The sequence below is a fragment of the Indicator indicator genome, chromosome Z (genome assembly GCF_027791375.1).
Source record: "Indicator indicator isolate 239-I01 chromosome Z, UM_Iind_1.1, whole genome shotgun sequence".
NCBI lineage: Eukaryota > Metazoa > Chordata > Aves > Piciformes > Indicatoridae > Indicator > Indicator indicator.
The window spans coordinates 53,212,760-53,226,795 of NC_072053.1; the positions used below are offsets into that span (position 1 = coordinate 53,212,760).

General features: G+C 39.9%; 1 protein-coding gene across 1 annotated transcript in view; it reads right to left on the minus strand.

The window, feature by feature from the left end:
• SLC28A3 (solute carrier family 28 member 3) overlaps positions 1-14,036 on the minus strand; it is a 44,643-nt gene that overhangs the window by 14,617 nt on the left and 15,990 nt on the right. Inside the window, exons 7-12 of the mRNA XM_054397591.1 lie at positions 13,422-13,566; positions 11,862-11,975; positions 10,403-10,480; positions 3,834-3,914; positions 2,723-2,803; positions 274-399 (exon numbers count right to left, since the gene is read on the minus strand). Of these exons, the coding sequence (XP_054253566.1) occupies positions 274-399; positions 2,723-2,803; positions 3,834-3,914; positions 10,403-10,480; positions 11,862-11,975; positions 13,422-13,566 (625 nt within the window). The remainder of the gene's footprint in view (positions 1-273; positions 400-2,722; positions 2,804-3,833; positions 3,915-10,402; positions 10,481-11,861; positions 11,976-13,421; positions 13,567-14,036) is intronic.

Consider the following 14,036-nt stretch of genomic DNA (forward strand, 5'->3'; position numbering starts at 1 on the left):
ACCTCTCTGTACTACTCACACAGAGGTTTGTGCTAATTACAACATATTCAAGGTCAAATCTTGCTATTCTTTTTTACTGTCAGAAGGCAGGGAATTTTTGTGTTTAATTAAAAAAACCAAACCAAATCCAAACCAACTAAACAAACAAAACAACAAACAAAACCAAAACAAAACCCAAACCTCAGATATACTTCTAAAGCATTTCACCTAGGCTTCATACTTACATCATTTCAGATAATCAGCATATTTTCAAGTTCTCTTTTCCCATCTTACCCCAAAAGAAATATATGCTCCTAAGACACTTCCAGCAATTGTTGCAAATCCTGATGTCATGACTGCGTGGAGCTCAGATTTGGTGATGTATGGTAAGTAGGGCCGCACCAAGAGAGGAGACTCTGTCTGGAATTGAAAAACAACTAATAAATTAAGAACTTTCTAATAAACCCTGAATTCAGAGGTTTATTTTATCAGCAAATGAAAATGAGTGGCTGCATCACCCTTTCTTAGATGTGTGCCTCAACATGGGCTGGCCATGTGTGCTTGCAGCCCAGAAAGCCAAATATATCCTGGGCTGCATCAAAAGAAGTGTGGTCAGCAGGTTGAATGAGGTGATTCTTCCCCTCTACTCTGCTCTTGTGAGACTCTACCTGGAGTATCCTGTCCCATTCTCGTAGCATAAGAGGGACATTGAACTGCTGAAGCATGTCCAGAGAAGGGCCATGAAGATAATCAGAGGGCTGAGCACCTCCCCTGTGGGGACAGGCTGGGAGAGTTGGGGTTGTTCAGCCTGGAGAAGAGAAGGCTCTGGAAAGACCTTATAGCAATTGCCTTCCAATACCTGAAGGAGGGCTACAAGAAAGGGACTTTTTTACAAGTGGCTTGTTGTGACAGGATGAGAAGGAATGGATTGAAGCTTGAGGAGGACAGATTTAGTTAAAATGTTAGAAAATAAGGGTGGTGAGGAACAGTTACCCAGGGAGGTCATGGATTCCTTCTCTCTGGAGGTGCTCAAGGCCAGGCTTGATGAAGCCTCTAGCAATTTAGTACAGTGAGGGGAGTCCCTGCCCATGGCAGTGGCATTGGAACTAGATGATCTTTAAGGTCCCTTCCAACCCAAACCATTCTATGAATCTATGTTTTTGACTAGTTAATCTTAGTGCTAATGCATACTCTTAATATTAATAGGTTTGGAGGTTTTTACCTCAAGAAGAAAAATTGTGCCAAAATCCTTTTTGTCTGAAGACAATTCTACTTGGTTTGCCATCTCTCCCATAGGTCCTATGAAACTGCTAAGAAATCCTAACGCAATTCTGAGTAAGTTAAGGACAGTCAGGTAAGGTGGGACAACATGTAAGGCCACACATCAAGTGGGATGCACATCAGCCACTAGGAGCAGCTTAAAGCTCCCAGCCCCTTTAGCATGTGCCTAAGCACATCCTGGAGCAGTGTCATGCAGAGCTACAAGTTTAAATCTTGAAACAGTATGATACAGTGATGCATCCCTGCTAAATAAGCGATATGCTAACGTAACTTTCAGGGTAGGATTCTACTTGGTGATCTTTCCACATTACTTTGGAACCTGGAACAGATGCAGTTAGAGTATGAATTCCATGGATTTCCCGTTAAAATGGATTGCTAGACTGTGTTGCATGCTTTTGTGGCTATGTCCTTGCACAGCCAGGTCTGGATCTTAGTTTTCTGCACTGTGTCCTGGCCTTGTCTGTCTCATGTGCCCTCTTTTCATCCGATTTTGCCTTAACAATTGAAAAAAAAGCCCTCAAACTGTTATTTCTTTGTAGCCTGGGAGCAGTCTGTTATTAATTTCAAGGGAGAACTATCACCTATAGTTTTACTTGACTCTCTGTTGGGAAAACACATGGTTCTCAAAAACCCACTCAATTTTGCATTACTCTTGGCATATGATTGTACTGGCATTCTGTGAATCAATCACCAGTCCTGCTGTACTGGAGTCCAGGTTTCGTGTGAAATGGTTATTTTTTATATACCCATATGCTCATGGAGCAGCTGTATTCTGTAATCCTATGTGTCAGTAGGTTAAGGCCTAAGTGTCCTACCATAGAGATAAGTTCCTCCACAAGACAGAGAGTCCAGGGGGCTGGACAGTCCATCCCAGAGGGCAGATACAGGGAGCTGTAATTTGTTATTCCATCCCACAATCCTGCAATCCCTATATAAGCAAACCTCGCAGCCTGTCCTGCCCCTTTTCTCCCTCCTCTCTGCTCCTGGCACACACTGTGGCTGCTCTCTCTCTGGTTTGTGGGGGAGTGTGGCCTCCTTGGCCAAGCTGTTTTCTTGCTGCACAGCTGGGCCTAGTGTGCCCAGCTAGTGCAGGGGTGCAAGGAGGCTTGGGGGAGGCACTGAATTCGGGTAGGCCTGTCTTGATGTGGGTGGCAAACTGGCCGACACTGGTCCTACTGAGTCCTAGTGATGGGGGGAGGTCTTGGCCTGGTTGTGGCCTAGCTGAGGCCTGGTGGGCTCAGCTGGGAAGCTAGGCAGGAACTGATTCTGATTGTGTCTGTGCATCCTTTTCCCTGAACACCTTTTGTTTTTTTGTGTATTTATGTAAAGAGTATTTCTATTTAACCTCCTATTCTGTGCAAGTGCTTTTATTTCACTCTTTTGGGGTGAAATACTTTCTGTCCAGAGCAGTTTTCCAGCTCAAAGACACTATGCTATCATATTTTTCTAATTCCCAACTTACCTGTCCCACAAATATGTTACCTGCAGCTACCAGAGACTCAACAGGAGTTGTCCCCATGAAAATCTGCATTACCCAACCAACCTAAAATGATTTTTAAAAATAAAACAAACAAACAATAAACAAACAATAAACAGACACACTAAAGCACATTGGCCTGTCTATTCCATGTACTTCTTGAAATAAGAATTCTGAGATATTTTTCATAATATTCGTGATTTCAGCTTCAAGATATGGTTCATTTCTTTTAACAATAACATGTTGACATAAGACAGAGTAGGAATAAATTAACAGAGTTGAGAGTGCTTCAGGCTCCTTCTGGGTGCTAAATCACTAAACTAAATTAACCAAAACAAATATTTTGATGTGCTCTTGTGAACTGCATGTCTACCCAAAAGGACTGGGATTGTATGAAGAAAAATCTGTGAAATTTAGATACTTTTTGTAAATTTTAGCACACTATTTCAGCTAGGTGAAGTTTGTGGTGCTTATATAACAACCCTGTGAATAAGAAGGACAAAGGACTTTTTAAGAGTATCTTCAAATATGGTTTAACTACCACGACACAGGACGATCTTTTCCATCATAAAAGTTAATTGGGCAGAAAGGGCAGGAAGTGAATTTTCTGTGGATTTGCTGTTATTTTAGCAGATGCTGGTGTTAGACATAGGATCTAGCAGAAATGGACAAGAGCATGAGATGAAGAACCAGACTCTGATCTTATTCTGGGGGTCTGTGACAGGAAAGTATATGTAATTGCTACCGCAGTGCTTAATAGGAAGCAGACATCTATTCTGCATTTTAGAGGATGGGAGAAAAGAAGATTTAAGTGAGTATGGCAGCTAAGGAATACTAAACCTAACCCGGGTAATCTAGCACTTACTATGACGTTGGCTATAAAACCAAACTGAAGGTAGGAAAGGGTACTACACAATGCCAATTCAGATTTTGCAGTGTTAACACCTGAGACTATTTTCAGGTTAAACATAAACAACTGCTTTTCATGTGTCTACCCCTGAGGAGTTTGGTCATGTCCAATGTTACAGTTGGGCTGCATGTATTCAGAAATTGTTCCATACTAGGCAAATAAGGACATACTGACAAAACTTTTTACCTTTCCAGTGAGCCACTGCATGAATCCAAGGTGGTAAAGCATAGACATTACCGTACTGAAGAAAACCACAAGTGGCAAGACCTGATTTGGAGACATAAATTCATTAACACTTCTAGACTGGTTTTCTTTGATTTGTAGGCCATGTAATTTTTGAAATAGAGGTTCATGATTTTAGAAACACACTTAAAGGTATCAGAAACTCATAATTAGGTTTACACTTCTGATGTAAAAATGTTAACCTTCTAGACTCATTTGTGTTTGTGCTGGAATTAACTATTTTTCATGTTTCTACATATGTTTTGTAACAGGACTGCAATAATTCTGAAAATATCTGGTTTAAAATGTCATGCAATACTTTACAGCTATGTGTAAGTCAACTCAAAGATTTACAGGGCAATGGCATCTACAAAGACTTGTATATATATCTGTCAACTTCAAAACCCATGAACAGAAGTATATATAATGGGACTATGATGTAGAATTCAGAGCTCAGCTTCTCTGTGTCTGTGTTTAAAATCCCACAGTTTAGATTTCTATACAGGCAGAAGTTGAAGAGATTTTACTTGTGATGTTAGCTGACTTGATTTCACAGAATCAAGGACAGCTTCCTTAGAAAGTCTGTACTATGTAGCTACTTTTTAATAATATGCTATAGAAAAACAATTTCATTCTGCTCTATTTATAGCACTGATTATAATGCCAATATGGAGTATTCAAGAGCTCTGTAACTACATGCAAGGATAGAATCTTCTTAAAAGCAAATTCACGTGTCTATTTAAATACAAAAAGTGAATATAATTCTGTTTCAGTGAACTGAAGGAAGACTGTTTTCCTTAAACATATAATTTAAAAGAATTGCATGGATGCCTAACCCACTGTCTGATGGATTTTAAATGTGTTGTTTTTCCACCCTGAATAAAATGAATGCCACTTGATTCTCAAGCACGTAAAACACACAGGATCTCAGCATTTCTATGCTAGAATACAATAGGAAGCAAAACAGCTGCAAAAGGTCCAGATTTAGGCATACAGATTACAGTCGAAATAGTACCACTAATACTAGGAAGCTTTTATGTATGTTTAGTTGAGGGCATAAGGATTTTTAAATAAAAGCAAGGAAAATAATGAAAAAGAACAAGACACTTCTGACTCCATACAATGACACAAGTATGGACCACCATAATGCCTGTAGGGAAATGGGTCTGAAGAGGAAATATGGAGGCAGGCTATCTGTACCAGATGCTAAAAACTGTAAACAAGTGTCCTCCCATCTTTTGCTCCAAACAGATGACAAGAGCTCTCACATTTGAGAGCTGTGGTTTTATCTTAGCTGAAGAAGACAACAATGCCCTGCTTATGCCCTTTGGCCTGTGTCCTGTGCACATTCCTCTGAAAAAAAGAGGACCTAACTTTAAAACTTTCTTTTACATTTTTGCAGTTGGAGGTATTCTGGATGAAACATTTGTTGTCATACACCAGGGATTTTTTAAAATTATTTTTGTTTCCAATTGTGATCATTTGTGCCTCAACTGCATAAGGAAGTGGGGGACTATTTTAGAAGTAAACTGTTCTGTGTATATCTCCAGTAACTTAATGTGGTAGCTACTATGTTATATTTTCAACATAAATCATAGCAACCACTTAATAATTAAGTAATTGTAATAATTTATGCCCAGACTCACTTTTTTTTTTTCCCTAAGGCATAAAACAAAGTAGAAAGTTAATAAGCTATTTGCAACATACTGCATTGCAGTAGGTTTTCAGTTGTGTTATATGTAAAGATAGGTGCAATGAAGAGCACATGATGTGATACAATTAGTTCAATTGAAAAAGCCAGAACACTTGCAGAAAGGTTCCCCGTGGTGTCAAAACACTGAAGTGTTAAGTTAGTGGATTTGAAGCCTGGGAGAGAGCACAGCCTCAGGAAAACTCTTTCTGTCAGATGTCTAGGTGGATCAACCACCTCCTCTCCAGCAGCCCTGAGTGGAGTTTCACCTTCATGCTGGGCCTGGCTGGGGCTACAAATTATAGCTAGGGCAAGAGTGGAAAATCTGATACAGGAGCAGCTTCTACCACTCTCCATCCTCTCCTTTTATGTGTTTGCAGCAGAATGTTACTGGGTCAGTAACATTGTAGTGCTCCCTCTGAGAGTCTTCAGGCTTGGGTAGCAAGGCGCCTAAGTTGGGACAATGACTTGGATAGTGAAGAACTGTGCAGGGGAATGGGAGAGGGAGGGGAAAGCTGTAGTGGTGCTACAGTGACAGGCACCTGGTGAAGTACCCAGGAGATGAAGAAAGCCCAGGACAGGAGTAGGTCTGGGGAGCGTGAAAGCAGCCCAGACTTTCTGGTACTGTGGGTACAGTATGTGGGAAGTTCAGGAAGAGAACAGACCATGCAAATCTCTATTTAAAGACAGGTCTGGAGGGCTAAGGTATCATGGGGACAGGCATATGTATGTGGAGACAGGACTATTAGGAAAAAAGGAGGCACAGGGTATGATCCAGTGAGTCTGAGAACAGCTTGCTTTTGTAATTATGGGTCTGTTCCACACCCTGTACCTGTAGGAATATCTGCACAGCAGAGAGGTCATCAGCTTTAACTGACAGTGTTTCCTTTGTTGGTTTAATGTGAAATGTATTTGAAAATAAAAGGTCCAGAGTCCTCTTTTTCTTTTTTTTTTCTTCTCCAAAACATGCACTAATTAGACGAAATTGCTTTTAAGTAAAGAAAAGCTCTTAAAATTGATTCTTCTGTCTCATGGATTCCCAGTTTCCTTCTTCTGCTGTAATGCCCTTCTCTGAGTGTGAGCATGCCTCAAAGATATGAGTATTCTGAACAGGGAAGTGACAAATTTGCTTCTGCTGTTAAAATATTAACATGTTTAATGTCAATATACACACACCATTACAGCTTATAGATGTAGAGTTTTGAGCTCTGAGAAAAGTTGGGAGAGAATTGCAATAGGAAATATGACTAGGAAGTCAGATGTACCTCAGCTGTAGCTGAAGCCTGCTCCTCAAAAAGGGCTAGCATGTTTCCATAGAGGATGAGTAGGTAAGTCCTGCAGTATATTATACCTGCATGGTTAAACTATTAATTTCTCTTTTTGGACAAACTTGTGTGGGAATGTAGTCACCAATATGTATATTTCCTGATAACTCCTACAGAACTTAAATACTCAAGTTTTAACTAATTAATAAAATTAATGAGCACTCTGAAAAATCCCTCTCAGTTGATAATTGGTATCAAAGAACTCTCTAGAATTACATTTATGTGTCCTGCAGAAATTGCAGTTAATGTTTCCCAAAATACAACCTCTAGCAAACCAGATAATTTCATTGGTATTTTTTATAAGCTGGGTTATTTCGTATTTATTATCAGTTCTGCAACATGTTTTGACTTTACTAAAGAGCTGCTTTCTGGATTATTGTTCTTGCCCATGCTACATTCAGGGCAGGGATTTGAAACTGCTGGGTGCTCGCAACTCTTCTCCCATTTGTGGCTTGATGTTCAGTTTTTTTCCTTATATTCTTTTAAAGTAGAAGTTGCTATTGCTGTTTAAGCAACATTCTGGTTTCAGATACAGCTTGACCTTCAAAGCAGAGTCTTTCTCAGCAAACCATAATCCTCCTTGCATGGAAAGGAAGCTACTGATATAACAGAAGTCTAGTTTCCTGCTTACTCAAAGCAAACCTGGGTGTGCTTGTTTATGTTGGCAAATGACTTTTTTTTTCAGAACTCTGAAAACTCTACATAGGCATATACAAATTGTATTTAAAATAAGCCAGCTTATGCATGCAAATGTATATATTTATGACTAATTAGTACTTGAGTTCAAAGGCTTGTAGTGTGACTGGTCAACACGCAGTGGTGTATGCAAAGAATGTGTCCGCTTTAGTATGCAAAGGATGTGTCTGCTCTGTCCATCTGAGTTAGCAGAAAACTGAAATGTCCCTGCATACTCCTAAGGATACAGTATGAATACAGCTGGACTCTGACAGTTTCCTACAAAGACATACCCTATCACTTGTCTACTCTGTATTAAGACCTAAGGTGAGATTGGGACGTTTCTCTTTTGGAGGGCACTTTGAAATATTTTGTGGCAAGATTTGGAAAGCTCAATGCTATGTGACGACCTTTTAAAATAATGAAAGACACAAAAAAGCACTTTTGATCATCTTAATCTCTAAATAAACAGCAAGTGTTTCAAGAGAGAATGGGCTGGCTGACACTGGTTTTGAAATAGATAAATCTCTTTCTACAGGAGAAATAGATGGAGCATCTTGTGGTGTTGCTGTGCACTTATCTGCCACCCTGTATATATTCCTGCTACATAGCTATATATCTATAGTAAGACATATTCACCTCTGAAAACCAACTCATGGGTTTTACTTTCTTGTTTTTTGGTGTGAAAATAACCTACTCATTCCTGTTAACCTTTTCTAGAAATTTCATGACTTCTTCTGGCCTATCCTATAGAATAAGACTGATGAATGTGTACACAAGCAGAAGTAAACATTTTACCATCTGGTCCCCAGTTATGGCTTTAGTCAGCATCACTCAGTATTTTGCATCTCAGAGATTAAAAAAAATCACATTGAAAAAAACATAGTCATAAGGTATTTTAGAAAAACACATGAAAAACACATTGAAGGTGGGAATTAAACTATTTCACCCCCCAAATACACAGTAATGAATGCAAATTGTAATCTGAATGCTAAATAGAGTAAAAGTGAGAGTAAGCGGGAAGGTAAAACAAAAGGTACACAAATATTGCTATGAAAATATACCATCCATTTCTCACTGAAATGCTTCATTTCCACCCCCCCCACCCCCCACCCCAGGATGTTCTGACTATTCTTAGTAGCAGCATGTTTTGCAGGTAGCATCTTCTTTCTGAAGCACTGAAAGAACTAAGTGTGAAGAATATCCAGTTTGGTGGAATTTCACACCCAGGAAAAAAAAAAAAAAGTTAAGAGGTGTGTAAGCCCGCAGTCAGGCATCTGAAAAAACAGACAGAATAGTGATGTCTGAGAAAGTCCTGGTACATTTCTCCTAGTTGGTCTTATGGGTTTTTTGGCTTTATACGTTTTTGACTCCAGCCTAAGCAGGTATTGAACCTCATGAAGTTCAACAAGGACAAGCATAGAGTCCTGCACCTGGGGAGAAAGAACACCAGGTACCACTACAGATTAGGGGTCATCCTGCTGAAAAGCAGATCCAAAGAGAAAGACTTTGGAATCCTAGTGGACTGTAAGTTATCCATGGGACAGCAATGTGCCCTAATGGCCAAAAAGGCCAATAGTATCTTGGGGTGCATTACCAAAAGTGCATCCAGCAGGTCTAGGGAAGGTCTCCCCCTCTACTCTGCTCTGCTGAAACCACACCTGGAATACTGTATCCAGTTTTGGGCATCTTAATTCAAGAAAGACAGGGATCTATTGGAAGGGTCCAACAACAAGCTATGAAGGTGATTAAGGGAATTGAACATCTCTTCTATGAAGAAAGACTGAGAGAACTGAGATTGTTTAGTCTGGAGAAGAGAAGGCTGAGAGAGGATCTTATTAATGTCTATAAATATCTGAGGGGTGGGTGTCAAGTGGAAGGGGACAGGCTCTTTTCAGTGGCACCTGGTAATAGGACAAGGAATAATGGATATAATCTAGAACACAGCAAGTTCCACCTCAACATGAGGAAAATCTTCGTTACTGTGAGGGTGACAGAGCATTGGTACAGGCTGACCAGAGAGGTTGTGGAGTCTCCTTCTCTGGAGATTTTCAAAGCCAGCCTGGATGTGTTCCTGTGTGGCCTGCCCTAGCTGATCCTGCTATGGCAGCAGGGTTGGACATGATGATATCTAAAAGTCCCTTCTAACCTCTAATAGTCTGTGATTATGGCATGGGCTATGTGTGGGAGCAAAACCATACAGGATCCTAGTGCAGATTAGAGACCACAGACCAGACTGAGCTATATTCCAGCAGTTTCCCAGCAAGGTGTCCTAAGAGGGATCTGGGAAACCTCCCTAGGATCTTATTAGTGTAATAATAATACTGTAATTCTTCATATTTATGCATTGATATGCGTATGCATCAACAGCTTCTACCTCTTTTACCTGGTGTAAGTATACATCTAGGCTTTCCACTTCTATAAGGGCAGTGTCTGTGAGGCAGTGTTTTCCACAGCACTTTAGAATGGAACAGAATAACATGAGATAGCATCTACACTTGTGGAAAAGGAGGGAACATAGGCTGGAGGTGGTATTTCTTTCAGAAACCAGATAGGAAATTTTGGACCTTTTTCTTCTAGAAAGTTCTGTCTACTAGTAATATATGTTGTTATAATTAAACTAAATAAGTGTATCATAACTCAGGGTATGGCAGTAAATGAAGGGCTTTATGTGGAGTTCCTAAGTGTTCTGAGTGTCACACAGTAAATAATTTCTCTCTTATCTGTTTGCTCTGTTTACTGCACTGGTATTGCAAGATATACAATGAATTTCCTTTACAGCCATATAATTTCTTTTTCTGTCTTCTACCTGCCACATATAATACACATAAAACTTGTCTTACCTTGAAAGCAAAGAAATGATCTGTATATTTGTCACCAAACACAAACTTAGCACCTGTGTCAGAGTATTCCAGAAAAGTCTAGAGAAAAAAAAAAAGTAAAGAAAGTTAGCTGTAAGCTCTAGATTCCTGACAAAAACTAAGCAAATATCACTAGCTGGCTTTCAGATACCCAAGTAAGGAGCTTGTGCTCTGCTCAACATGGCTGTATGCTTCACTGATTGTGCCTGATTGAACCAAGTGTCTCAGATCTGCTCTGCTAAGGGTTCAGGCTGCTTCAGAGCATGAAGAGAAACAGCAAGGGCATAGGGCACATTTTCCTGCAGTACCAAATCTTGTGAGGTGCATTTCTAACCTTCCTCACATGCAGTAGATTTTTAAGGCTGAATTTTGAAAGTTTTTGAAGCCTGAATTTTGAAAGGAGTAGCCAAAAACTAGTAAAAAAAAAAAAAAAAGGCAGCTTTTTAATTCTGATATGGTGGTGCATTTTGTTACTTCTGATGTCAATTTAAGTAATTAATGATACTACTTAAAATGAAAATGTAATAGCTATGAAATAAGTTATGTTAGGAGTGACCATGAGCCATGTGGAGCTAACAAAAGGGGGCACTAGGTCTGCTTCAGTTGGAGATGAAAGGGAAATGGGGAACCTGGTGACAAAACACAAATTACTCCCATTGCTTGCAGATTAGCAACCAAACAGACGTCAGACCTGTACCCTCATGCCTGTGCAGAGACAGTACATTCTGCACCGTCTTGTTTTAAATATGGTTGATTATCTGTACTGTGAAGAACAGCTGTGTGAATAGTATCCCTGGGGTGGAAAGTCTGAACATCCTTCGGTGGGTACTCTCTGATCTACATTTTTGATTTCTCTTATTTATTACTTTGCAATATTCATGGATTTTTAAAAAAACTTTGTGCCTGCAGACTTCCTGAAGGGGCACTTGCAAATGGATTGTGTCCCCTCTCCGGACATCCTTTGCTGCTTGCCAAGGATGATTTTGCCACCTGTAGTTGAATTGATTTTCTTGTATGTTGTGAGAACTATGAAATGCCCCTGAGGCCAGAACCAGCGATGGTTCTTCTTTGCTGAATCCCTCTCAGTATATCAGTTTTATTGCAAGGATGTTTTGGAGTTGGGCCAGGCCTGAGTTTCTAAGTGTCCTGGCACAATAGCAATTTTGTGTTTGAAGGTTGCAAGTTATAATTTTAGCCCAGTGATGGCAAAGCTATTAAGAAACAGGGTCACTCTAGTCATTACTCCTCAAACTATCCCACATGGTCTTTTATTAACCTGGCAAAAAGGAAATTAGAAGGTTGGATTCAGGTAGTCAATTACCTTTTAAGAACCCATTTATTTTCAAGAGGGGAAAAAATCCAGCAGCAAATGGGCCTTTGGGTCTGTCTCTTATGTAAGAGTCTAAAGATATTAAAAAGAAAAAAATTCCTAGTAGCTTACCTGGATCTGAATGCCTAGCCAGTTAAATGCATCAAATCCCACTTTGGTCCTCAGAATAAGAAACCCAAGAATAAACTGCATTGCTATTCCTGAAAATACTGGTCTCCAAGCAACCTAGATGGGCAGAAAAATAAAGAAACCATTTGTTATTTAAATAAATAATAATTTACTTTAGAGAATTGTTAAAATAATGTGAGAGGACTCTGTGACTATACTGCAGGATAAGAACAGCTGCCAAGATAGGTTGTAGGGAACTTGGACCATGAATAATTTCCCTTAATTTGAGAGCTCTGTAATGTCTCCATCTGAGCTAGCTGCTGAAAGCCTGTCTAAGTAAAAATGGACAGGCCTACCCATTTCACCATCACAGAATACAAATAATCAAGTATTAGGAAAAGGAGAGACTGTTCTTGCTGTGCTGTGGTTTATAGATGAAATGGATATATAAAGGCAACAAATATGACTCTTCTCTCTCTCTCTTTTATTTTTAAAAATTGATTTATTTTTGGTAACTGGAATGGAAACATTAAAAAAAAAAAAAGTAACCAAGCATGAAGATTCTTCATGTCTGGACTAGGAACAAGGACTTTTTTGTAGCTTGGATACCCTCAACTCTTTTCTGTTCCCAAACTTTAAAGAACTTTGACACTCGAGAACTACTTGAAGTTAGGTACTGCAATTCATATGACACAAAGGCAGTTGCAGGAAAAACTGTGGCTGCTTGTGACCAGTCTTTCTTCACTACACTGCAGATTTCTGCTCTGCTGCCTCATAAAATACCTTTGTTTTGTGAAAAAGTAATCTGATTATTTACAGGGTAAAGAGCTGAGGTAGCACTCTAATTTATTATGATGATATTTGAATAACACAAGCCACTTAGGTGTAATAAGGACCCATGGAAGAACACAAAGCATTTGCAGTACATGAGTTTTCACCTAGCTGGTGACAGCAACAGCTGCAAAGTATAGGCAGTGACAGGTCCATTAGCCTTGCTGAAGGGAATTTTTCTGTTAAGAAAATCTCAGCACTGGTGCAGGAGTTGCTGAAATTACTGATGAAACCATGTGCATTAGGCATGCACACTGGGGTAAAGGTTGAGGTGAGAATTCTGGTGGCTGAAATAACCCCTTTGCAATATCACAGCAGTATGGAGTGGACACTTCAGCTGGAAAATTAAGGCAAATGGCCGATGGGAGTGGGTTAATGAAAATTGAGGGCCTCATCTTAGCTAACTGTCCATTTGCAGTGGGATTAAACCCATGTGGGATTAAGAGCTGTATGAGGGAAGCATGTCTCCAATTCCCTGAGATTTTTGTTGAAGTGATGACTGTCCACAAATAAGTGCCTGTGACATCCTGAGGATTGTGGTAAACCTGTGGCTGGAAGGCATGGAGCAGGCCTGTCTCAGCTTTCGGTGATGGTCTAGGAGCAAATACATTCCAACCTGCATCAAAGCCAAAACAAAGGATGGGCAATGGCCTTCCAAAATAGTGAGAGCAAGATGCCAGTACAGCCCCACACATACTTCCCAAGTTGTCAGAGCATGGACTAAGTACTCACTCTGGCTGGATGTTTGGAAAAGACAAACATCAAGAAAATATAGAACATAAGCCCCAAAAAAGAGATCAGCTGATGGGATCCATATTTTGCTGTGTCAAAGATGAGCCAGAAGATGATAGCTAGAATAACAGCTGCCCACAACACCCTAGGGAAAAAAAAATATTGTCAGGCACGACATCCTCAGGATGACGAGATATTCCTTTTTCCCTCACCAAAACATTTATATCTCTGTCTGAGAGGGAACTCTCTGAACAACCTATTAAGCTAAAATACGTATCTCTATAGAAGCAGGAATTTGCCTGTTCTGACACGGCTCTGACAACATCATCCCTTGGTGGTATCCAGAAGAAATGTTCTCCCACCTTGTCCCCAAAGACAAAGTGTAGGGGAAACCCGATAAAGCTTGAGTGACTCTTGTCTGGGTGTTATTTCTATTAAATAGTATGAGAAAATACTCTCCTTTCTCACTTCATCCTCCTTTTCATTTGTTGTGTCTTTATTGAATCTTTTCTTGGCTCAGGGCAAGACAAGATGTGATTTTTCTGAATTGCACTGAGTAGTTTTACTGATGGGCCTATGAAACCTGTTACTAAGAAGCAGGTTATGAACTGTTTA